The sequence below is a fragment of the Acinonyx jubatus genome, chromosome E1 (genome assembly GCF_027475565.1).
Source record: "Acinonyx jubatus isolate Ajub_Pintada_27869175 chromosome E1, VMU_Ajub_asm_v1.0, whole genome shotgun sequence".
NCBI lineage: Eukaryota > Metazoa > Chordata > Mammalia > Carnivora > Felidae > Acinonyx > Acinonyx jubatus.
This window is the reverse complement of record NC_069397.1, coordinates 30,305,489-30,331,870: the sequence shown is the minus strand read 5'-3', so window position 1 is coordinate 30,331,870 and position 26,382 is coordinate 30,305,489. Positions and strand designations below refer to the sequence as shown.

The 26,382-nt window shown below is 42.3% G+C and overlaps 1 protein-coding gene across 1 annotated transcript; it reads right to left on the bottom strand.

The window, feature by feature from the left end:
- Positions 1–24,866: 24,866 nt before the first annotated feature.
- Positions 24,867–25,562, bottom strand: SMIM36 (small integral membrane protein 36). Its single transcript, XM_053211562.1, has one exon. The coding sequence runs from the start codon at positions 25,560–25,562 to the stop codon at positions 25,281–25,283; it is 282 nt and encodes a 93-aa protein (XP_053067537.1). The 3' UTR covers positions 24,867–25,280.
- Positions 25,563–26,382: the final 820 nt, after the last annotated feature.

Genomic DNA, 26,382 nt, shown 5'->3' with positions numbered 1-26,382 from the left:
TGTGAACTCACATGGCCTTTTCTCTGTGTGGGCACCCTTCTATCATTTCCTCTTATTATAAGGACACCGGTCCTATTAGATTAGAGTCCCACCTGAATGACCTCATTTAACCCTAATTTCCTCCTTAAAGGCCTATCTCCAAATGCAATGATATTGAGGGTTAGGACTTGAACATGTAATTTGGGAGGCACACAATTTAGTCATAATGACAACTGTATAATCGAAATTCACAGAATTGTGCACCTTAAAATGGTGTGTTTTATTCTGTGTAAATTATACTACAATAAATTGAAAAAATAAACAATTCATTCATTTATGTAAAAATTGTGCTGTACATTTAAAAACAGAAAACACACATTTCTGTGAGTATTCAGAAAAATGTACCTTATTTATTTTCATGATCTTCATTCCTTTAATGAGGAAAACAGAACAAAAAGAGCCCTCTCCACTCCCCTTTCTGGCTCCCCATTTAGTATTGAATGGGTTAAATGTATCCTTGAAGTCATATTGTTTTTGACTCTTAATAATGGTTATTAAATAGAACAAGTCAGAGCAGAGAGCTCTTGCATAAAAAGGCTGCCAATGTAGGCTACGTTAGGAATCCGCTGGGAGACTAGTCTGGAACAGCATATGGGAAAGGTTGTATGTAGGGGCAGTAGCCAACTTCATATTTTCCTGGGTAACTTCTTTGGGGGCTAGTTGAGGTCAAACTTGAAATAATTTAGGACAGATTTTGGGGCAAGCAGTCTGGTGTTGGGAAAAATATATGGCCTTGCATTAAATCTTTAGATGGGTAGATGATTTTCAATATAGACTTCTCCACTTATTACCTTGGAAATGTTACTTAACCTCTCTGGATCTTCATTTCCTCATCTGGAAAATGGGCTAATAAAAGTTAGCATGCAGGGTTGTCCTGAGGATTTGAAATAAAGAGTGTAAAACCCCAGCATTGAGAGCTGGCTCTCGGGAGGCACTCCACAATCTATAGCACTTAACATTCCTTGTGATTTGGGACAGCGGAATTCATGGTGGGTCAGGCTCAGGGATAGAATGCTTAGGCTCACAGGGTCATAGGCCCCTGATGTGGTCTAGTTGCTCTTTTGGGGCCAACTGCTATGTATAGGGAATGATGGAAGATACCTGCCTCCCCCTGCCCCCACCCCCTCCCCCCCCCCCCCCCCCGCCTCCCCACCGTGAAACCCCAGAGCTACCTTCTGGAGCTCTCTGTTAGAGTCTTTTCCCTTGTTACGAGAAATGTAGTGCCTAAGGAGCTGCAAATTTATCTTTATTCCCCAAGAGAATTTTGGCTTCTGAGTCAGAAGGAAAAAGTTTTCTTCTGCTCTGCTTGGGGTTTCTACAGGGTCCCCCAGGCTCAATAGTAGTACAATTATAACTGGACACATATAATAGGAGAGTGTTGATCAGCCGGTCCACTGCTTGGTGTGGTAGAAAGTGCCCTGCATTAGAACATAGGAAACCTTGGCCATGATCTGTTTTATTCCCCAAGTAAGTGATTTGAGGTAGATAATTGTTCCCCTGTGGGTTTTGTTTTCTGAATCTATGAAGGGAACATGTTGAGTTAAAGAACTGTTAAGCTCCTTTCCAGCTAGGATATTCTAAAATCCTATGGTGTGAAGCTGGAGAAATATCTTAACTAATTGACTGACTTGCACAAAGCTTGACGCTATGTTCGCTTGATGCTGAGCTCTGTGCTGATTTCTGGGCAGACACAGAACTCTCCCAGCCTGACCTTGTATTTCTATCACACTGCTACCTGTCCAGGATTGATTCCCATTTAACGCTTTTATTAGTGACCTAGAAGGCATGTTAATTCCATTTGTGGGAGGTTCAGAGCTGGGAGTGTTGACACTGTAGAATCTGATTCTTGTAGAATCAGGTTAAACAACAAAACCAAACACCTTTAAAGTTCAGAAAGATAGACCAACACTTGCAAGATAAGTACATAAGTTACAATTAAGTACAAATAGAAGAAAAGTCTCTAACTCGGGTTTAAAATAAGTTAAATTTACAGCTATAGGATAAGACATACAAGGTGGTAACTTTGAGCATCTGCCCTGCTCTTCTGCTCAGCATCCTGGGATTACATGGTCACAAAGTAAGATTAGTCACCAAGCTGGAAAAGGACTGAGTCTCCCTAAGATCTCCCTGTCTGGCAGTTATATAATGCCACTGACATGGTTGGGAGCCCATTCAGTCATCTCTTCCATTCATAACATTCCCCTGCCTTTCCATGTATTTGCTCCTTTGAGAACAAGGTGTGCCTTATCTAAGCTTGTATCCACTCCTGTATCCCTAGCCCATAGTTCATTGATTTGCACACAACAGGCAAGTAAAAAAAGAGAAGTAATTCCTAAGTTTGCAAGAAGTGCATGTGAAAATAGACCAGGAGTTTTAAGCGATGTCGGTTAACCACATGGTGGAGTCACCAGGAAACACCAAGATCATCTTGGGCTGTGTTAATAGGAGTATGCAGTAGGCAATAAGAGGACTCTGTACTCTCTGCTGGCCAGATAAGTTCATGAACATTGTGTCCCATTCTGGGTACACATTTAATGAGAGGCATTAAAATTGGAGCCTGCCCAAAGAATGAACAAATCGGAGGAAGTATAGCAAAGTGGTTAAGGCCACCCACTTTGAAGTCAGATGGACTTGTTGTTCAAGTTCAAGCTCAGACACTTACTGTGTGATCTTGGGAAAGTTGCTTAACCTCCTGTAGTCTCAGTTTCCTCATCTATAGAATGGAACTAATTGACAGTACTTATCTCATGGAGTTATGGAAGATTATGATGAGGATGATAAATTATGATTTATATTCGAAAAAGTAGAGGTGTTTAGCCAGAAAATTTGGAGCCCGAAGAAAGGTGTGGGGGAGTGGCGAGGGAAGTAAGTGGGAAGTGGTATCTATCTAGATATTTGTTTTCTTGTGTTTTGTTAAATGTTTATTTATTTATTTGAGGAGGGAAGGGGCAGAAAGAGAAAGAGAGGGAATCCCAAGCAGGCTCCATGCTGTCAGTATAGAGCTCTACATGGGGCTCGATCCATGAACCTTGAGATCATGACCTGAGCTGAAATCAAGAGTTGGATGCATAACCAACTGAGCCACCCAGGTGCCCCAAGATATTTGAAAAACTGCTATTGGGAATAGGTATTGGACTACTTCTGGGTCAGTTCATATGACAGAATTAGATCAAATAGTAGAATTTGCAGGAAAGAAAACAATATTGCCTCCACATTTGGCAGAAATTTGGACAGTTGTTATTTAAAAATGGAATTCAAGACCACAGTGTTCAAGCAGATGCTGATTTTTTATCTTAGGGTGGTTCAGAGGGTGGTCCTGCACTGGGCTCTTAGGGATTCCCAAACTTGGCTGTGCATCAGAATCATCTGGGAGTAGAGCTCAGGAATATTTAATAAATATTTTATGGGGTGCTGATAAAGCTGGTCCCTGCATAGGTAATTTAGACCCATTGGACTGGAGGATGGTTCCCTTTCACCTATATGACAGGATTCTGGCGGGGAAGTATTGAGAGCAGAAGACACGAAGATAAAAAAGTGCCAAGCATATTTTGGAGTCATTGGGCTAGAATGGAGGTATCAAATAGAAGAGGGTTTGGGGGTCTCATTGGAAAGAAGTTAGGGCCAGTGTGTGAAGAGCTTTCAATACAGGGTAGGGGAGTCTGCAGGTTACTCAGGGTTCCATGATAAATGTAGCACGAAGGTAGTTACAAAAATTTCTCATTCTGGGAAGGTGAGCTAAATAATGAATAACGGCAATGTCAGACCCCAAATTCCGTCCCTGTTGGAGTTCACCATCTTGTAACCTGTAACTTAAATCATCACCTTCCATTTTCTTCATTCCGCAGCTACTGTCAGACAATGTGCAGTGATTGATTGGTTCCATGACCCGAGTGCGCCCTTCCAACCACAGCACATGGAAAGGCAAGGAGGGTTTTCACTTAGGTAGTCCTCCCAGATAATAGAGGGAGCACCCACTGGTCTACTCCACTGACAAGCAACAATCTCAAGATCACAGTCTTGGATGATGTCAGAGGTGCCTCGGGCTGGAAGGCAAAGTTCAGCTTTCCTCTTAAGGGACATGTTCTCCTGCCTAGGTCCAATGTACTGGATTCTCTCTAGTAAGTGTTTTTGTTCTTATCTCAAGGCAATTCTTAAGCTAATTAGTTGCAATTATTAGCTCTACTGCAGTAGAATGCACAATAACAGAAGGGGGAAATGAGGTCATTAGGGAGATACAATCAGTGTCCTGAGACAGCATATAGAGGAACTGCAAATGATCCCACTGACTGATTGAAGTTTAAAAAAAAAAAAAATCTAAAACCAAAACCCATTCCTGAATCCTCAGAGAGCCAAGCACACAGAGAAGTGCAAAACAGGAGATAAATTCTGTACTTATACAATGTTCCTTCTAATATCTGCCCACATCCTGAAGCCATGTCCCTAAGGAGGGTTTCCTGTGGGAAGAAATCACAGCAGGCAGAAAGAACAGAAGGGTTTGTCAGAAGCCACAGGTTTAAAAGCTTGCTCTTCACTGTTGACTCTTGGATTGGGGGCCAGTCTGTTCCATCACCCATATGAGAGTAGAAACACCAATCTGTGGAGTGTTGGGGGCCTTGTGTGTGAGGCACCTAAGGTTGGTCCTGCTCTGCGTCTGATAAATGCAGATTGAGTTTGTGATTTTCTCCGCAGCAACCTGGCTCTCCGGCTAAGTCAACATGTGATTTGCTTGGTCCTACTTTTATGCTTTTGTGAAGACACTGCTAATTTTCTAGGATCATCTCTGCTATTCCCGTAACATTCCAGCCAAACATATGTGAATTTGCATCTTTTCAGGGAGGCACTATAATATGCGTTCAAGAGTTAGGGAGCTGTATTAATTCGCCAGTGCTGCTGTAACAAAGTACTAAATATTGGGTGACTTCAAATAACAGAAATGCATTGTCTCATAGTTCTGGAGGCCAGAAGTCTGAAGTCAAGGTGTGAGTAGGGTCATGCTCCCTCTGATGGCTCTCGGGGAGATGCTGTCTTTGTCCCTCCAAGCTTCTGCTGTTTCCCCTCCATCCTTGGTGTTCCCTGGCTTGTGCTGCCTCTCTCCATTCACACGGCTGTCTTTTTCCTGTGTGCTTCCATATGAGCCTCCCTCTGTGTGTCTATCTCAGTGCCCAAATTTCCCCTTTTTATAAGGACACCAATCTTATTAGATTAGGGCCCACCCTAATATCCTTATTTTAACTTGATTACCTATGGAGAGACCCTATTTCTAGAAAGATACGGGTTTAGAGTCATTGTGATTTCTGTATGTTTTATGCTTTAGCGATGTCTCTGGTACTTTGTCTCACAGGATCCCCCTTAGGATCTCTTGTAGGGCTGGTTTGGTGGTGACAAATTCCTTCAGTTTTTGTTTGTTTGGGAAGACCTTTATCTCTCCTTCTATTCTAAATGACAGACTTGCTGGATAAAGGATTCTCGGCTGCATATTTTTTTTGTTTAGCACACTGAAGATATCGTGCCAATTCTTTCTGGCCTGCCAAGTTTCAAAAGAGAGATCAGTCACGAGTCTTATAGGTCTCCCTTTATATATGAGGGCACGATTATCCCTTGCTGCTTTCAGAATTTTCTCTTTATCCTTGTATTTTGCCAGTTTCACTATGATATGTTGTGCAGAAGATCGATTCAAGTTACGTCTGAAGGGAGTTCTCTGTGCCTCTTGGATTTCAATGCCTTTTTCCTTCTCCAGTTCAGGGAAGTTCTCAGCTATAATTTCTTCAAGTACCCCTTCAGCATCTTTCCCTCTCTCTTCCTCCTCTGGGATACCAATTATGCGTATATTATTTCTTTTTCGTGTATCACTTAGTTCTCTAATTTTCCCCTCATACTCCTGGATTTTTTCTCTTTCTCTCAGCTTCCTCTTTTTCCATAACTTTATCTTCTAGTTCACCTATTCTCTCCTCTGCCTCTTCAATCCGAGCTGTCGTCGTTTCCATTTTGTTTTGCATTTCGTTTAAAGCGCTTTTCAGCTCCTCGTGACTGTTCCTTAGTCCCTTGATCTCTGTAGCAAGAGATTCTCTGCTGTCCTCTATACTGTTTTCAAGCCCAGCAATTAATTTTATGACTGTTATTCTAAATTCACTTTCTGTTATATTATTTAAATCCTTTTTGATCAGTTCATTAGCTGTTGTTATTTCCTGGAGATTCTTCTGAGGGGAATTCTTCTGCTTGGTCATTTTGGATAGTCCCTGGCGTGGTGAGGACCTGCAGGGCACTTCCCCTGTGCTGTGGTGTATAACTGGAGTTGGTGGGTGGGGCCGCAGTCAGACCTGATGTCTGCCCCCAGCCCACTGCTGGGGCCACAGTCGGACTGGTGTGTGCCTTCTCTTCCCCTCTCCTAGGGGCGGGATTCACTGTGGGGTGGTGTGGCCCGTCTGGGCTACTTGCACACTGCCAGGCTTGTGGTGCTGGGGATCTGGCGTATTAGCTGGGGTGGGTAGGCAAGGTGCACGGCGGCAGGAGGGGCAGACTTAGCTCGCTTCTCCTTAGGTGATCCACTTCAGGAGGGGCCCTGTGGTAGCGGGAGGGAGTCAGATCCGCTGCCGGAGGTTTGGCTCCGCAGAAGCACAGAGTTGGGTGTTGGCGGGGAGCGAGCAAGTTCCCTGGCAGGAACTGGTTCCCTTTGGGATTTTGGCTGGGGGATGGGCGGGGGAGATGGCGCTGGCGAGCGCCTTTGTTCCCCACCAAACTCAGCTCTGTCGTCCGGGGGCTCAGCAGCTCTCCCTCCCTTTGTCCTCCAGCCTTCCCGCTTTCCGAGCAGAGCTGTTCACTTATGACCTCCCAGACGCTAAGTCGCGCTTGCTGTCGGAACACAGTCCGTCAGACCCCTCCGCTTTTGCCAGCCAGACTCGGGGGCTCTGCTTGGCCTGTGAGCCGCCCCTCCGCCCCGGCTCCCTCCCGCCAGTCCGTGCAGCGCGCACCACCTCGCCACCCTTCCTACCCTCTTCCGTGGGCCTCTCGTCTGCGCTTGGCTCTGGCGACTCCGTTCTGCTAATCCTCTGGCGGTTTTCTGGGTTATTTAGGCAGGTGTAGGTGGAATCTAAGTGATCAGCAGGACGCGCGGTGAGCCCAGCGTCCTCCTATGCCGCCATCTTCCCTCTCATCCGAGAGACCCTATTTCTGAAGAAGATCTCATACTGGGGTACTGGGGATTCGGGATTAGGACATCAACGTATCTCTTTTGCAGGGGATGTAATTCAACTCAGAACAGTAGTCATACAGATCTGGGTTCAAATCCTGACCCTACTATTTCCTGGGTGTGATCTTGACCAAGTTATTCAGCTCTCTGGGCCTCAGTTTCCTCATCTCCAAAATCAGGACTACATTACTCACTAGCTTATGCGCTTGCTATAAGGATAAAAGGAGATACTGTTGGCCAAGTGTCTGGCAAGTGAGAAGAGAGAAGGGCATTTTCATGGATGTATCACTCTTTGTGTATTCTCAATAGGCACCCCTGTTGCTGCTCGTGTAGAATCTGGCAGATGTGCCTTCAACCCTGTAGAATGCATTGAGTGCCTAGCTGGATCACCACCACTGTTTTTGCCATTGACAATTACCTTTGACCATTTGAGTCTTCTTTCAGAAACATGGTCATTGATGAAAAAGTCTTGACCCTCCTATGAGGCAGGGCCCAGATAGTTAGGATGTCCTATAGTAACCTCACCACCATTTCTAGCTGAGCATCACAAGCAGAAGGAGAACAGAAAAAAAATTGGGTGGGATCTCATGCATGTCTAGATATTTTGTCATTCCTGCACAGCATGGGTGAAGGGACTGAGAGGTACACAGTGAGCTGTACAGGAAAGGTAGGGGCAGGAAGAAGGGCATGACCTGAAAAAAAGCAATGACTTTCTGGGTACCTAAAGCCCCAGGCATAAATACTAAATGGTTGGATGCACAAACACAGTTTGGGTTTCTCATAAAATCAAAACCTGGTGTAATAATAATGGTATTGTAGTTATGAAGGAGTTGTATGCTTAAGTACTTAAGGGTGAAATCTCTCCCAAACTTCTGGTTCCAGTCCCAGATCTGCTAAAATAGACTCTTGATAATGGAGCCTGAGCATCTGTATTTTTATTTAAAAAAAAATTTTTTTTAATGTTTGCTTATTTTTGAGGGAGAGAGAGAAAGAGAATGAGTGGGGGAGGGGCAGAGAGAGGGAGACACAGAATCCGAAACAGGCTCTAGGCTCCGAGCTGTCAGCACAGAACCCAACACAGGGCTCGAACTCATGAACTGTGAGATCATGACCTGAGCCAAAGTCGGATGCTTAACTGACTGAGCCACCCAGGAGCCCCTGAGCATCTGTATTTTTAAACAAGCTTTCCAGGTGATTGTGTTTAGCACACTAATTGGTTGATTTTTTGAGATATACTTACTCCAAAGCCCCATCTCTTGGTTAAATGCCCTCCCAATGTGGTGTAGAAATGCAGAGGTGCAGGATTTCTTTTGATTTCTAATTATCAGGTGCGTAGTATTTTATAGTAGTTGAGGGAACTCTGGTTTGGAATCAGGAGACCTCAAGTCTAATCATCATTTCTTTCCATTTCCCTATAGGAATTTGGACTAATTGTGCAACTGCTGTTTCTCAGAGATAATATGGTTGCTTCTTAGGCTACCTCATAATCATTACAGGGTCTGTACAATAACATGGCCATCTGTGATTATCTCCCATATGCAGTGTTCCAAAATTTCTTCTTATCTTTGATTTTTCTGTGCTTCCCAATTTCTCTAGGCAAATTACGGACTGTCATATTTTACTTATCTTGAACTTAGCTGTCCCACACTCACAGTAAAAAACCATAATGGAAAAGCACATTTACATGTGCACACACATGCAGATACACATTCTCTCTCATTCTCTCCCTCCCTCTCTTCCACCTCCCCCCTTACTTTTTCTTTCTTTCTCTGCCTTACACACACATACCTTTAATCAAACAGCCAGACCAGATGGTACTAAGTCTCAAGATACTTACATGTAGGCAATCCTCTTAGACCCTTACTCAGAGCTTAGTAAGTGGGCTTTTATTTTATATGTAATTCTAACAGAACTTGGTTACCTAACTTGCAAACCTCATGTAGAAGAGAAGCAGCAAACAGACAGAAAAATGGGATAAAATAGGTAGATACTCTGAAAGCATCAATATCTGAGCGTGGAATGACCAGCAACAAGGCAGGAAAAAAATAAAAGAGAAAATTGTAACAGAGCAATCTGGAGCCCCTAGGTTTAGGGATAAATAATATTTTGTGCCTCCGTGGATCCTGGCAATGCTGTGATACAGCACAGTCTGATCCCTTCTGTTTTTGAAGAAGACTGAGTCATCAAGAAAGCTAAATTAAGTTATATATTTTTTGTTTAGGAAGCGTGGACATGGAACTCTAGCTAAGAAAGAATTATATCTAAAATGTTAAAAACTTGGGGAGCCTGAATGGCTCAGCAGGTTGAACATCCAAATCTTGATTCTGGCTCAGGTCATGATCTAGCAGTTCGTGAGTTCGAGCCCCGAATTGGGCTCTGCACTGACAGTGTGGAGCCTGCTTGGGATTCTCTCTCTCTGCCCCTCCCCTGCTTGCACTCTCTCTCCCTCTCTCAAAATAAACAAAAATAAACTTTAAAATGTTAAAAACATTTAGATAAGATTTGGCTTCTGAGAATCATAGAATTTTAAAGTTGGAAAGCGTCATCGTCATAATAAAATGATAACTTATTGAGCAGGTGTTTGCCAATAACCCTTTCCACTGAGCTGACCAACTGGATGTAACCTCCTGTTACTCATTAATGGAAGCTGGTGAGCTAGACAAAGGAAGTCTTTTTATCCTTTCTAAAAGTGTAGGGAAGAAGTTAGAAGTAGAGGAGAGAATTCATCAGTTGCTACAAATAGCACATGTCCAAACACCCTTCCTACTGCTTCTTTTCAAGTACCTTGTATTCCCGCCACATCTACACATCCCTCCCCATTCCATCTGCTCCGCCCTGCCTGGCCACACGGGCCCACTTCTATTCCTATTCTTCAGTCTGGCTAAGTGCCATCTCTTCCAAGAAGCTGTCTGGAACCTTCAACTGAAACTGGTTTCTCCTCTGAACTTTCATGGGATATTACTGATCTCTCATATTTCTATACTGTATTATAGTTTTTTTTAATGTTTATTTATTATTGAGAGACAGAGACAGAGCATGAGTGGGGGAGGGGCAGAGAGAGGGGAGACACAGAATCCAAAGCAGGCTCCAGGCTCTGAGCTGTCAGCACAGAGCCTGACTCAGGGCTTGAACTCATGAACCGCGAGATCATGACCTGAGCCGAAGTCAGATGCTTTACCAACTGAGCCACCCAGGCACTCCAGGGCTTTTTTTGTTTTTTGTTTTGTTTGTTTTCATTTTTGTTTTTGTTTTAATTATGGCTTCTTCCTCTTAATAACCTGCACATTTCTTAAGGACAGAATCTGGATTTGATTTACTTCTGTGTCTCCAATAGCACCTGATGTAGCATGTCACACATAATGGGTGTTTGATAAATGCTTATTAAATGGATAAGTGAATGATTCAAGGCGGGGATTTATGCTTTGTGTTTGTCAATGTAGCATTACTGGGACACACAATTAGGGACTCTGGGGAAACCATGAATTTACAAACTGAGACACTCATATGAAAAATTAGCACTCTGATTCTTTTTCCTCTGTGGAGTGGCAATTTCCCCTCTTCTTAAACTATGGGACCTAAGAGAGATGGCTCCTCTCAGATGAAGAGAAAGTCATTGAACGTCATCACGTGGCACTTAGGCCTGTGGCTTCAAAGCACATTTTCTTGACATTGTGTAGTTTGTTGATTTTTCACAAAAAGTAGTCTAATAACACATTATACTGGTGTAACATGCAGGTTCCAAAATACTTTAATATATCCAATTTCTTTTGGCTGTGATAACAAAATATAATGGCAGACAGGACAGATGTTATTATTCTTGCTTTTCAGATGAATATTCCGAAACTCAGGGAACTCACATGAATTACACAAGGTTGCACAAGAAGTGGCAAAACTAGGGTCGTTTTTGCCAGCTCTCAGTCCAGCATCTAAGCCAGCAGAACACACAGAAATTACTAAGTCAAACCTTTCCTGTTTGGTTCAGCCCAAGTGTCTTTTTTTCATCTTGAGCACCCACAGTAAGCATTGAGTCTGCCGTTCATTTTGCATTTCCTACTTTGTGTTGTTAGTTGTTTTGTTTTTTTTTTAAATAGAAATAACGTGATGATTAATTTTATGTATCAATTTGTCTAGGCCATGGTACCCAGATATTTGGTTACACATCAGTCTAGACGTTGCTGTGAAGGTGTTTTTAAGATGAGATTAACATTTAAATTGTAGGCTTTGTGGAAAGCAGATCACCGTCCATAATGTGGGTGGGCCTCATCTAATCAGTTGAAAGCCTTAGGAGAAAATGTTTGAGGTCTCCCAAGGAAGAGGGTATCCTGCCCCTAGAAGCCTTTGGACTTGGGTTACAACGTCAACTACTTTCTGGCTTGCCAGCCAGCCTGTCTGCCCTGCAGATTTTGGACTTGTCAGCCCCCACAGTTGTGTGAAAAAATTCCTTAAAATAGACCTCTCTCTTTCTCACTGTGTGTGTGTGTGTGTGTGTGTGTGTGTGTGTGTGTGTACATTCTGCCGGTTCTGCTTCCCTGGTGAACCTTGACTAATGAAGACAGATCCTAATTTATGAGGATAGTTTGCTTTATAAATGTATTTAAATTTTATACATACGAACGTGATGAATTCATAATAATAATAAACTTTTTCTAAAAAGAAAGAAAAAGGGAAACCTCCCCATCAAAAAATAAGCAAACGAGCAAAAAAACTTAAAAAAAAAATACAACAAGCCTCTGGATGCTATTGGAAGTAACTACAGTTTCAGCTTCTTACTATGAAAATTGACCATTAAAAGGAAGGAGACAAGCATTTATTCTGTCCTTCCTGTATAAAGTGTACTGGAGAGCCCTGACTGGTGAAGGACATTCTTCTTTACGAAAGAATTCCAGCCAATAAATGTGGAAGGAATGATAGAACTGAAATTATTTTCTAACCTTTAATGCAATAATGCGGGTGATGATCAACAGTGGGTGAAACCCTGAGATGAAAGGTTCAGGAAGGGGACGCCTGGGTGACTTGGTCGGTTGAGCGACTGACTTCGGCTCAGGTCATGATCTCGCGGTTTGTGAGTTTGAGCCCCGTATGGGGCCCTGTGCTGACAGCTCGGAGCCTGGAGCCTGCTTCCGATTCTGTGTCTCCCTCTCTCTCTGTTCCTCCCCAGCTCTCTCTCTGTCTCTCTCTCTCAAAAATAAATAAACATTAAAAAAAAATTTAAAAAAGAAAGGTTCAGGAAGAAATTTTCGACTCGATCATGCTGCCACCACCTGAATCCACTCATCAACGTGAGTATCACTAACAGTGGGACAATCAGACTTTGTGTAACTCCTGACATGAGGCGATACACAGCAAATAGAAACATCTATGAAGAATTCTTACCAAAAAAGAAGTTGAACCTGACTCAAGCCTTTAACTAACTGTCATGTACAGGAAATACAGCAGATAGGAGAACAAAGAAAATGATGAAACAAATGAGCAAGTCTCAAATGGGTTGGGTGACCCAAAGTGAAAGGGGTGTCATTCATAATCATGCTGGCACAAAAGACATAGACTCCCAGTCCCACTGCCCCCTGCAAAAATGGAGGAATGATCATTATAAGAATTTGGTACATATTTTTGGGTTTGCTGACTGCAGTGACATGGCCCAAATTTACTCATCTATTTCTTTTGGCCTTCGGTCAACATCCCAAATTCTGTCTCCTGAGTCAGGCCAGGACACTAGTTCCATGTCTGCTGAGTCTGCTCTAGAAATTGAAAAAACTTGCCCACATGGTCCTTGGAGGCACTCATATCTCCTCTGGCCCCCAGGCAGAGGCATCCTGGTGCCACTCTGTTGGCATGGAGGCTACATTATGAAATGTTCCCCCAAAGGCCCTTGCCTTTCTTTTAAATACTTGCACAAGCACTATAGAAATATTGGAAACGGCACCTAAGTAAAAAGGAAACAATTTTCCACAATTGCTGAGGGCTCAGTACTATTAATATTTAAGTGCATCGTGCTTTTAGAGATACAGATGTACGTGACATTCTTTGTACCGTAATGGAATCATAATGCATATGGCATTCAGCAATTTGCCTTTTTCATTAATATTATATCATTACCATATTGCCACATTAATGAACTCATTGCTACAATGAATGCATATTATTCCATTATAAAGATGCACCATAATTTATTAAACCATTCCTGGTTTTGAACATTTGGCTTGTTGCCAACATTTTGCTCTTTATTTATCTTTGTATATATTTTTCATACACTTACTCAGTTTTTTTCCACAGAAGAAATTTCTGAAAGTGGAACTGCTGGGTCAAATTGCTTTCACATTTTAAAGGTTTTTGGCATAATATCTGATCAATTTGCCCTATAAATAACTTGTATGGTTGTATATGCTCAGCAACACCATATGAGCACCCACTTTTCTTCTTCTTCTCCTTCATCATCATCATCATCATCATCATCATCACAGCTAATGTTTATTGAGCTCTAACTATGTACCTGGCAAAGGTCTAAGCATTGTATACATAGCAACTCATTTAATTGTCAAAGTTCTCTGTAGTAGATAGATACTGTGATTATTCAAAATATATGATGGAGAAACTGATTATAATGCATGATTATATTTTAAAAGCAGAAGTGTGTAAATGAAAAAAGTAAAAAGAAATGTAACTCCCCGCATCTGAAAATCCCACTCTATTGGATAACCACTGATAAACGTTTGTGTGTATTTGTCTAAAATTTTCTACGCATAGAAAAACATGTTAAGTATGTGAATGTACTTTGTTTTAAAACACAAGAGAGATCTAGGGCGCCTGAGTGGCTTAGTTGGTTAAGCGTCTGACTTCGGCTCAGGTCATGATCTCAGGTTTGTGAGTTTGAGCCCCACAACTGGCTCTGTGCTGATAGCCCTGGAGCCTGGAGCCCGCTTCTGATTCTGCATCTGTCTCTCTCTCTCTCTGCTCCTAACCCACTTGCACTCTCTCTGTCTCAAAAATAAATAAACATTAAAAAAAACTTTTAAACACAAGAGAGATCTTACAACATATACCTCAAACTCCCCAGTGAGCAGCATTTTTCTGCTAACAACACATCATGGTTATCTTTCCATGGCAGTTCACGCAGATTTACCTCATCCCCTTTTACGGCCACATGGCATTCCATTGTATGAATGTGCCATATCGGTTCACCCTTCCCTCTCATCTCCCCAACCTGGCTGCAAGTCTTGTAAGTCTATACTACAACTCTACGGCACTTAGTAAGAAATGAGCTCATAGTGAGTGAAACAGTTTTCTGTGGGCATTTTCTCTGAATATCTGGGTACATTATGTGGAATTGCCAACCTGAGAAATGCCACCTTAAGCAAGTTATAAATCCTTAGGTTTCACGTGATGCCTTTAGCAACTGACTGAGGTTGGTTGTGTAGTTTTGTGGGAGTCATAATACCTTTGAAGTTTACCAACTAGTTCATCATCCAAAGCATCTCAAGTAGAGTGGAAGATTACCAGGAAGACACTTGGGTACTGACCACACCAGCTGTGACCCCGAGCAGGGCATTTTTCCTTTTCTGCATCTCTTTACTGTTGCATTAGAGGTTTGGACTGACAAGCCATGAAGGTCCTACGTAGCTTGGAGATCCTATGGATTTACAAGCAGGAGCAAAAATCACCTCTGTGAGCCATGTGGTAAGAATGGGCAATAGTCCACATTCCCCTAAGGGCCATTTTAACTCTTGGCATGTGCACTTGCCACCTTTTAAGGTGGAAAAATACAGAAAGAAGACCATAAAGTATAGTCTGAGAATCAGAGTGATGATGGTCTCCCAGAAACAGGTCAGAAGAAAATCAGTGTATACTATTCATTCTCTCCTACTTAAGGCACTTTCCAAATAACTCTGCAACCACATTTGGGAATGCTCCGTTACAAGGGTGCAGAGATACATTAGCTAGGGTCATATGTAAATTCACTTTTTTTACTTAGAAGATGAAAAAAGATATCAAAGTATACATATGCTGTGATAATTAATATGTAATATATACATGAAAATGGCAGAAAAAGCAGCAAAATAGTATAGTTATTATCTCTGGATAATGGGATTGTGGATGATTTCTATCTTCTTCTCTGTACTTTGCTCAAAGTTTCCCTGTTGAATAGGCATGTCTTCTATAATCAGAAAAAATACATCAGAAAAATAATTACAATTGCTAATTAAAAAACAAGCATACAGGTACACCAAATGCTACAGGAGATCATTTTGGGTAGTTGACATCATCATCTTCTCGTTCCTTTCCTTTTCCATAGTTTTCAGGTTTACCTTAACAAACATCTATTCATTTTAGAAGGGCAAATAACCCCACTAGTACGTAGCCTACCCCAAATTCATTCTCTCCATCTTCCTTTCTAATGAACTTGGCAATGACTTGGGCCTGACTTGGGCAATGTCAATGCACCCCGAAAAAATATGCATCTTACAGGTTTCCGTGCAGATAGAAGCAGATATTTGATGAAGTTCTAGCCAATGAAATTTAAGTAAAAATGGTTGAGTAGGTCTCTCTGCTGACTGGCATGTGCCCATTTGCCCTCACCTCTATTCCTCTCCCTGCCTGGAACTTAGACGTAAGATTTGGAGCTGTGGTAGCCATCTTGCAATGAGAAGGAAACATCAAGGATGGAAATCATGAAGCAAAGCCAGTGGAACAGGAATAAAGGTACCAGGGACATTGAGGGCATCTTGGAGCCACTGTACGAGGCTGAGCCTTTTCCCTTTCAACTTCAGGATGCAAGAGCAAGAACAAAGTTCCAATCACGTTTTAGCCACTTTGCCTTGTGTCTTTGTTAATCATAGCCAAATATAAACTCTAACTAATACACTCACATAAGGAAAAAAAGAAAAAAAAAAAAGAACAACTTTTTAATTTCTAACCACTATGACTGTCTTAAAACAAGGTTTTAGGGGGAAGGCCATTGAAATTCACTCAGGATGAAAACAAAAGGCAATGTTCTACTAAAAATTAAGGATTGTCTCTGAGGCTTCAATAAATCTCATCTGTTTCACATTGTCAATGTTCCACGCACAGTGGTAAGTTCATTACTTTTACATTTGGGGACAACAAGTTTGCTAATACATCCCAGCAAACTAGGAAATCAATGCATCACCATATGCCTAAACTGAGGCCATTTGTCATGGTTTATGCTCCTTCCAAAGAGTGCAAAACAGACTTTGACTTGAAGAAGCACCAACGTGGGGACAGTTAGTTGAAATGTTGGTTGGAAACCATGTTAGAAAACGGGGTATGTGCATGCATACTGTGAAAGAAAAGGACTCAACTGTCTGTTAAGTTTCCCTTTGCAGCTCCCTGATCAACAACAATGTCCCAACTGGAGGCAGTTTTCAGAACAAATCCTCCTGTCCCTAGCGGCTTCATTCTAAAAGGTGAGTGTGGGAAGAGAGGAAAGGTCAGGAAAAAGGACAAATGCAGGGTCAAAACTCCCAGAGCTGGAAGGACCTTTGAAGGTTGTTCATTAACTCTGGTGCTTTCTTTTCCCAGATGGGCCAATGAGGCCCAATGCCTCCCAGGAAGCTAATGACTGGGTTACAATTAGTAGCCCCCGGGCTGTCCCTCAGAAGTGGAAATATGGATGAGAACCCAGCTCCCAGAGGAGGCAAGGGCAGTGTCCAGTCAAGGAGGAAGCTGCATCCACTTTCGAGAAAGGTCTCCACAGCAGACGAGGAAGTTCGGGTGATGGGGTGGGGCTGGAAGGTCTCATCTCTGTGGATCCAGCTTCTCAGCCCTCCTTTTCACAGTGCCTGTGGAGACAGCTAGTGACAGCCCTGGCCTCACCTCCGTGGCTCCATTCATTAGAAGACTATCCATTGCATTCCCAGCCCTCCCTGCTTGGGACATCGGAGCAGCCCACGGGCCTCCCTCCTGTGTCTGGGGCACTTTGCTTCCACAGGAGTGTAATTCCTATTCTACAGCTGAAGTAAAAAGTCTCCTTTCTTTTTCCAACAAAGTCATCACCGAAGGACAGAGGTTAACTGATGTATGCAGTCCTTTATTGGTGCTGAAACATATCTAAGACACTCATTCTTTTGTTGGAGGGACTTAAGATCCCTCCCAGGAAAGAGAATTCAAAGCAGATGAGTAGAATTTACAGAGCCAGTCAAATTCACCTTTGCATATAAAAAAACTCATCAAGGAATTCTGCCAAAACATCTTTAGCAATACAAAGATGCAGTTTAAGCTTGAAAATGATTGCTTTTTATTAAAAAAAATACATTTTCTATGGGGTGCCTGGGTGGCTCAGTCGGTTAAGCATCCGACTTCGGCTCAGGTCATGATCTCACGGTGCGTGGGTTCAAGCCCCGTGTCGGACTCTGTGCTGGCAGCTCAGAGCCTGGAGCCTGCTTCAGATTCTGTGTGTCTCTCTCTCTCTCTGCCCCTCCCCTGTTCACGCTCTGTCTCTGTCTCAAAAAAAAAAAAAAATAAACATTAAAAAAAATTTTAAAGATACATTTTCTAGATTAAGTTGTTAGATAGGGTTCCCATTCCCACTCATCCAGAACAAAACCTAATGTTAGGTGGGGGTGGGGGGGGGGAGAACAGAGGTAGATTATTCCATTTATACACAGACAAAATCAGGAGGCCATGTGGTAAAGTGGTGGAGAGACTCCAAGGTGAGGTGTACAGGAAGATCCACATAATGTACATATACGTGTATATATAATGCATAAATCTATATGTATTTAAACATAAATAACTTAAATATATGTACATGTATATTTATTTGGATAGATACAGTATACACATGCACACAGGTGAGTGCTGAAATCATCTTTACTGAAAGGAATACATGCTCGGTAGTTTGGAGGCCACTGGTTTGGAGAATGGGCTTTAGAGTGTTAGCCGCCAAAATATATAAAATTGGGAAAACAACGGTACCTCTTAGGGTTGTAGTAGGTTCTGACATCATATACAAGGTACATAGTAGCTTTTCCTTCCACTTGGCAAGGTTCACGAGGACGGGTCATGTACATGAGGTATCCTCCTGGCGCTGGCAGGAGACCCGCACAAAGTAGGTGCTTTACAAATACTTGTCAAATAGAGAAGTGGTCAGTAAGGATACGCAGTTGCTTCCACACGAATTGTAACTCTGAAGCAATGACATTGGAGTGCCCAGAAGTGAGGATGGCATTATGATTGGGATAACCTTCGATTCACCCCCCATCTAAAAATAGGTGAATCGTGCATAAACTTAGGCAGTTTACTTTTAGTAACAAATGATTTTTGGCACAGCTCGCCAAGATGCTATGACCCCATCCGTGAGCCAGCTGTTTACTCAGTATACCTCGTGATCTGATCTGATTGCATTCTTTCAGGAGACACAGTGGTATAAGTCACTGTATAAACAGTGCTTCTTTATCAAACCCAACAGAGGTAAATGGGAGAAAAGGAGTGTAAAGGGTAAGAACAGAAGAGACATAGGTGAGATATAGGGAAACTTTTTTGATGGTAAGAGTTGTCAAATTCAGTCTTGTTGATGTTGACAAACCGTTGTTTCCTTGTCTAGATCTCCTTTTCCTCCCGAGCATGTGTATGAGGACTGTCACACACGTTTTTCACCAAAGTTTTATGATACTATTGGCTTTCCTCCTGCCCCTAATGGCAAGTTGCTTTTCAATGATAAATTGCCATGGTGAGAATGTCTTCATTAATTCTGACAAACAGTTCAGATTCCAAATTCCACTGCCACATTTCTGTTGAGCCACTCTTGCGCAATTTTCAGCTCTCCCTTGGGGCAGCACGCTTTTCTCTCCCTTCGTCCCCTTCATCCTTCCAAACAAGTCTTCATCTTTCTAGTATTTCCTGAGCCTCCCACCTCTGTCACCTTGAGATTGCAGATAAGGCCACCAGGCTGAGTTGTGCCAAACAGAGAGCCAGCAGATCCCAACATGGGGCTGGCGTTTCTGAGTAGAGACAAACCTTGAACCAAAAAATAAATATGTGCAAACAACTTCCCATTATCTCGGGAAGATGTGAAATAGCTGAGATCTTTCTCAATCCTGGTGTCACAAAGCCCTTATCTGAAACACTGACAGCCCAAGAAGGTTAAAGTCCAAATGAACTGTTACAATAAGGTAGATAATAAACACGCTCCTAGTTTCTATATTTCAGCCACTGGTGTTCTCAGGGAGGATGAAGTAATGAGAAAAAAGGCTGTCCTTGATTCCCTTGAGCTGTACTGGACTTTACCCTCTAGTTCTTGGGGACTTTGCCCTAATCAAGAGGACTGTGTTATCCTGTGCTTCCCCAGAAGTTAAAGATAGTGAGAGATGTTCACAAAAGCGTGGACTTTCTGCATCCAGCTTGCTGAATCACTCCCTTACCCTGCATAGATTCTGGGTAGCTATGGAATTACAGGGCAAGCTCAGGACTGAGCCAGAATCCCTGGGTTCTGTTCATCCCATTCTGTTATTTGAAAGGTTTATACAAAGCGACGCGAGACTCCTTGGTCTCTAAAGTAAGAATAATTGTTCCGCCCCCTACAAATTGTCACTTAATCTTAAATAATTGAGCCAGCACTCACTAAGTGGCTTCTAAAGGATCTATGGGACACTGTAGACATATAACCTATGGATACTATTGTCTGAAAGGATTGGGATTCTTTAGGGCTAGTTCTGATCTTGTTTTGCTTCAACCCAGTAGATTTGCACTTGGACTCCATAACATCTTTTCTTTGTTGACTTGTTCCTTGCTCCTCTTTATAGAACTGAGAGTTCCTCACTCTTAACAAGTATCCTTCACACTTTATCTAGCAAAACCACAAGCACATTTTCTTCCTAAAGACATTCTCCCCCTTGTAGTCTACCCTCCTTAAAAACACAACAAATGGTTACTCTGCTTGTACAGGGTCGATTTCCTAGGTAACTCTGACAAAGCTTGGACTTTTAGCTTCTGCCCAAGGCCCTAACTCAACGTGCTGCTGTCACATCCAAAAGAATTATGTCACTTATCCTATAGGGCCTTGAAATGTTAAGTATCCTATCACCTGTACTAAGCATTCCCTTTAGACACGGTATGATTCTGCAAGGGCTGTCTTAACAAAGTACCACAAACTGAGTGGCTTAAACTACAGAAGCATATTGTCTCACAGTCTGGAGGCTGGAAGTCTCACATCAAGGTGTCAGCAAGGCTGTGCTCCCCCAAGGCACTAGGGAAGGATCTGTTCCAGGCTCGCCTCTGTATCCTCTGGTGGTTTCTCAGCAAGTGGTCACATGACTCTAATCTTCACACGGTGTTTTCCTTGTGTGCATGTTAGTGTCCAGACTTCCCTTTTTTAAATAAGGACACCAGTTATATTGGATTAAGGGTCCACCCTACACCAGTAGGACCTTGTATTCACTAATTACACAAGTAATGATCCTATTTCAAAATAAGATTGCATTCCAGACTACTGGGGTAAAGACTTCAATATATGAATTTTGGAAAGGGGGACACAATTCAGCCCATCACTTTCCCTTATGTCCAAATTTCTACTTCATGTGACAAGTCTCAACCTCGCACTCCTTCTTTTCAATGCTCTCATAAATGAGCCTGGACCTTCAAGTGATGAGTTCCCCTATTTATTTTCACCATATCTTCTCGTATAATAATGATGGCCTTCATTTTGTTGAAATCCTACCTACACCAGGTACTTTATGTATATTATTCTAAGCCTTGCCGACATTAGCATTATACCCATTTTTAAGGTGAGAAAAAAGGCTTAGGAAGCTAAGTGATGCCCGAAAGGCTCAACAGCATGTAGTGACAGATGGGCCTTGAGGTTGACATTTCTGTTACAAAGCCCATCTTAGACCACTCCATCTTGGTGACTTCTAAAACACCAGGAGATAATGTTTGGCCAAATTATAATAACTGTTTTTCCTCTGATGGAAACTTTGGTTATCTTATTCAGAGGAGAAAATCTGAAAGGCCATTAGATTATTTACCAGACGTTTATGCAGCAACTTGTTGGGCACACAGTTCTAGCGTGTGGGAGAGGTGATGTGGAGCAAACGCTGGCTGGCTACTCTTCTGGAACAGCTGGGAAAAAACAGGTAGCAGAAAACCACAGGTTTAGAACTGAGTTCAAATCCTGTTTCCCATGTGTACTTGCTGTGTGGCCTTGCCTTAACTTTACAGCTTCCCTGGGCCTCCGGTTCTTTATCTTTAACCAGTTTTCATTGTGTCCATCTCCCAGGGGAGAGTGAGGATAAAATGAGATACGAATACAAAGCGTTTGGCACGTAACAGATCCGTGATACATCTCTGTTCCCGCCCTCCCTTATCTTTGGGCGGAAGCATTTTGCTTGTGACCTTCCCACAGCTCTTGTCCAAATCAGGCCACAATGTTGCGTTTGCTTTTATACAAATTGTGCGTGATGGAAGAATAATGTATTGAAAAGGGGTGGACTAAGGAAGTCCTGATCCCATCAGGAAACAAAAATAATGCCGTATTTGACTGTTAAAGGGACTTCTTGGTTCTAGCCGGCAATCCATTCCACCGGGTTTGAAAACATTAGTTACAGCTTCACAGCTGTGCAATAAACCATTCCACTGGGAAATAAAGCTTTATTTAAAAGATAAGAAATAAGTTATGAAGTTTTACAATACAAGCAGGCAGGAGATGGTGCTGTAGAAAGAGCCCTGTGTGGGGAGGGAGGGGGTGGGGTGAGGTGGGGGGGAGGCAGGGTGGTAGAAGGGAAAAGGGAATAACAGGATCTTAGTCTTGGCTCTAAAGCCAAGTCCTCTTGGGGACAACGGTCTTCCTTCCGGGCTGCTTTCCTCATTAGCAAAATGCTGAAAGGCTTTTGTAGCTCTCCTAAGATTCTAAGCGTACATTCTAGACAGAAAAGATTGTTTTAAATGCTGAGAAGCTGGTTCCTTCCTGAAGAACACAAATTGAATGAGCCACAAATCAAATGAACCAGAAGCTTGGAAGAAAAGCTTAATACCTTATATTCCGATGTTCACCTTAGAGTCTTTTTAGTTTCCTTCTTTTGTCTCTCTCCCTTGACTTTATTTCTGTTCCCCTTATCTTTTGTTTTTGTTGTTGTTATTATTATTACTATTATTTGGTGGTTTGTTGTTATTGTTGTTGTTGTTGTTCTTCTTCTCCTTGGAATTTATTTTTCTACCCTCCATGTTAATCTTTCCTCTTCAACTGACTCCAATATGGAATTGAAACATACATGAAAATATTTCCATTTAAAAAAAAGTCAAGTGAATGTTTACTGCATATTCTTAACTCTAAAATAAGAATTTGGGGCAGCTGGGTGGCTCAGTTGGTTGAGCGCTGACTTCAGCTCAGGTCATGATCTCGCCATTTGTGGGTTCAAGCCACACTTTGGGCTCTGTGCTGACAGCTCAGAGCCTGGAGCCTGCTTTGGATTCTGTGTCTCCCTCTCTCTCTGTCCCTCCCCTGCTCACACCTGTGTGTGTTTCTCTCACAAAAATAAATAAACATTAGAAAAATTTTAACCAAAAAAAAAATAAGAAGAATTTAACATTTGGTATTTCTCTTTCTCAAAAAACTAAATTAACTATTATTATCACTTTTTTTTATGGTCTACTGACTTTTTTTTTCTCCATGGATACATTTTTCTTGTGTCCACTGATCTATATATTCCCATGACAGGGACAAGGAATGAGAAGGTTAGCCCATGTGAAGCTCATGCTACGGTAGAGGGCAAGTTCTTAGAAGCTGCTTAGGAATTTGCTGTCTTTTCCTATTCATTTTATATGTTCATTATTAAGGTGGAGATGACTTCTCGACCATAAAAGAAAAAAAAAAACTCTCTGCAGGATTTTCAATATAATTTTAAAATCACATGTTTAAGAGAAAATATAATTTTTCTGATAAAAATGTGAAACAGAATTCGAAATAAATATTTAAAAATCTGAAAACAAAATAACTTGGATTATCTTTATTTTTCATATGGCTACTTAACAATCCCAAGGCAAAACAATGCCCATCGCTGAAATCGGCAGAGCAGGATGGGTCAGTCCCTCCTCTTCAGTTTTCTCTGGGATAAATTGAAATTTAATTTCTTATTTTTTCTTAACAGTTTTGGAAGCCCTCAGGCTTTTGTAGTCAGTGAACCCTATGATTTGTGCTTCCAAGCTCTGTTCATGCTATTCCTTCTATCTAAAATGACATTTCCTGGCTTACCCTTCAAGCCCCCAACGTCTGCTGGTCCTTCCAGAAAAATAGCTGCTTATTTTTCAAGGCAAATAATCTTATCTTTGATGCCTGAGTCGAAGATGAGATTGGCCATTCAACATTATTTAAATGTTTCCTGAGCTCCTTCGGTGTGGTAGGCACTTCTGTCTCTAGGGACTCCTGCATGCTGTGTAGACCGTCAGAGCATCTACAAGCTTCTTTGTCCTTCATGGGCTAAGCCATGCCTGACTCCTCCTTTCTCTATCAGGCAGCAAAGATGAGAGGGAGCAGTCACGACACACTCGTTTCTTTGTGTTTCTACACACAGCCAGACTGGAAGAAGGGGTTTAATAAATTGCTAAGTGGATATGCAAGTTACTTTGAGCTCGGGGAAGGGGAGGATTAATAAAAACATACACTGGAAGGAGTAATTCAAAATTATGGAAATAGATGAGTGAGCAGGGAAACAAGTCTATTAAGTTAACAGTAACAAAGAAAGGGAGAGAGTGGTGCTCGGGGGGCGAGGGGACTAAAACACAATGGAACCTCAACATTTTGTGGTGAGTCTTCAGTAACTTTGTACTGGAACAGGACTGGAGATTAAGCGTCTCGATGAGAAGTATGAAAGGGAGTATCATTATATATTAATAATTAAAAATTTTAATAATCATGAATAATAAGCTAACCTTATGTGCCAAGAACTGTCTCAAGTGTTTTCAATGAAATAACTCATTTAAATACCCAGATGGCCTGGAGATCTTACCATGAGCCTTGGGGCACAAGGAGGTGGCTTTGGTCACACACCTAGTGAATGGAGGAGATAGGGTTTGAACCCAGGCTCCAAGCTTTGTCATTTAGCCACTATGCTCTAAGATGACTGCACCCCCCATGACTCACACGGGGGAATAGAATGGGAGGAGCTGGTATATATACAAAGAATGATAATATTAAGTCTGGACAACTTCAATGGTTACCTTGTAAAGAGGTAATCTGCTGAGTATAGGATAGATTTGAGCTAGGCTCTTTCCTCATCACTCACACACACACACACACACACTATTGCACTCTGTGTTTTAAACCTTTTCAGGGGGAGTGGAAGAGGCTGCCCCAAAATATGACATTTGGGCATATTGATTATTTTGAAAAAAAGTTACTTGAAAAAGAGCTAGTACAAGAAGGATGCTCTGACGCTCCTCTGTCTCCTTGAAAGCAGGATATAAATGTCCCAAGGCGAAGGTGCCACAACACATTCTTGTCACCAGAAATAGGGAATTTGGGTCCAAGAAAGCTATATCAACAAATCTTGTTACATCTTCACTAATTTACTATCCAAAACCCAAACTTCTCCAAACTTCTTTGCTTTTGCTTTGTCAGTTCTTCACAGGTTTTTTTTTTTTTTTTTTTTGGTCTAAAGGACATAAAATCTGCCCACCCTGGTCACTTCTTTGAGTCTCATATTTTTTATAGGGCCCCAAGGGTAAACATTAAACTTGTTTTTCTCCTATTCATCTGTTTTATGTCAATGTAGTTATTAGACCAGCCAAAGAACCTAGGAGGGAAGAAGGAGTTTCCTATCAAATGTCAATCTCTCCTAGAAATGGCAAGGGCATCACCAGGAAGGGACCAACAACCAACATCACTATACAAGAGTATTAATGAGGTTTTTGCATCCGCAGAACTTGACCAAAGGCCACTTCAGGCTTCTTACCTTAAATGTTTGCTTCATCCACAAAGAGGGTGACAAGAACGTAGAAGGTAAGGCAGAACTCCCACTTACATAGCCCAGCAAGACCAGTGCAGCCACGTGGAGAACAGTTTGTCCAGAATGTCTAGTGCTCTCTCCCCAGTAGCCCTTGGCCGACCTCACACCATTGTGCTTTTCTTCCCTAATGGAACAGGATCCCCCAAATGAAGGCTGGGCCTCCTTGCCCAGAGGTCCCCTGACGTGCTCTGCTGCATCACCACCAAGTGGATGGAGGGCTGGGCATCAAGAGTGGTCTCAGGAGCGTACTCCTTACTGGGGTCCTTGCCTCGGCAGTCATACAGCACGCAGGAGATGAGGAATACCAAGAGCAAGATGACGTAGCTTGCTACTAGGATGATCAGGTTCAAGGTGACAGGGTCGATCTCCAAGTAAAACTCCATCACATCTTTCACGGTTAGGGAGTGGGTCTAGAGAAAGGCAAGGGGGCCAGTGTGGGCATTTCAGGGAGCAAACTCTAGCTCATTGGAATAGCAGTGCTGGCTCTGGGGTAAACATACAATAATCCCCAGTGCTCCGGGAGACCTCACAGATTAAAGCTGCTCGGTTTAATAACTTAAGCTCTTGCTGCTAATACCACGTCCACCAAAACACAGAAGCTGTCTCTTGTCAATTCACCTCTATAGAGAGAGAAAGAGATGGTTCAAGTATTATTAAAGTGTGGTATATACGCACAGAGCCTATATAATTCCTTATCTAAACAGGTGGTGTGGTGAGCCAAAGTAAGTGTTGTTAATAATAACACACTGTTAGCAAATGGAATTGTCCTGGAAAAATTGTGTAGCACGGTCACACTCTATGTACGGAGGCTTACATGCCAAGTATCCATACAGGGAGTGATGTGGGTGAGCAGGTCACTGGGTCTTGGAATGGACATGTTTCTTAGAAGAGGGGCACACTCAGCACCTGACATTTTCACCCTTTCTTCACTTGTTGGTTTTCAGTCATTCATTCAAAAACACTTTGTGAGCACCTGTTGTGTCCCAGGCACTGTACGTGACAGTAAGAGAAGCATTTAGCAGGGGAGACAGACATTAAACAAACGATGGCACAGGTCACCATTTAATTAAGCACAGTGTGAAGAAGCTTATAAAGGACAAGGAGAGCATGATACGAGGGTGTGTTGTCCCAAGGTGGGTCAGAGAACGCTTCCATGAAGAAGAGACATTTAACCTATGACTGGAAGGATATGCAGACTTTGGC

Bases quoted from the DNA above. Each gene is read 5' to 3' on its own strand.
- SMIM36 (XM_053211562.1), bottom strand. From the start codon at position 25,562: ATGGAGTTTTACTTGGAGATCGACCCTGTCACCTTGAACCTGATCATC.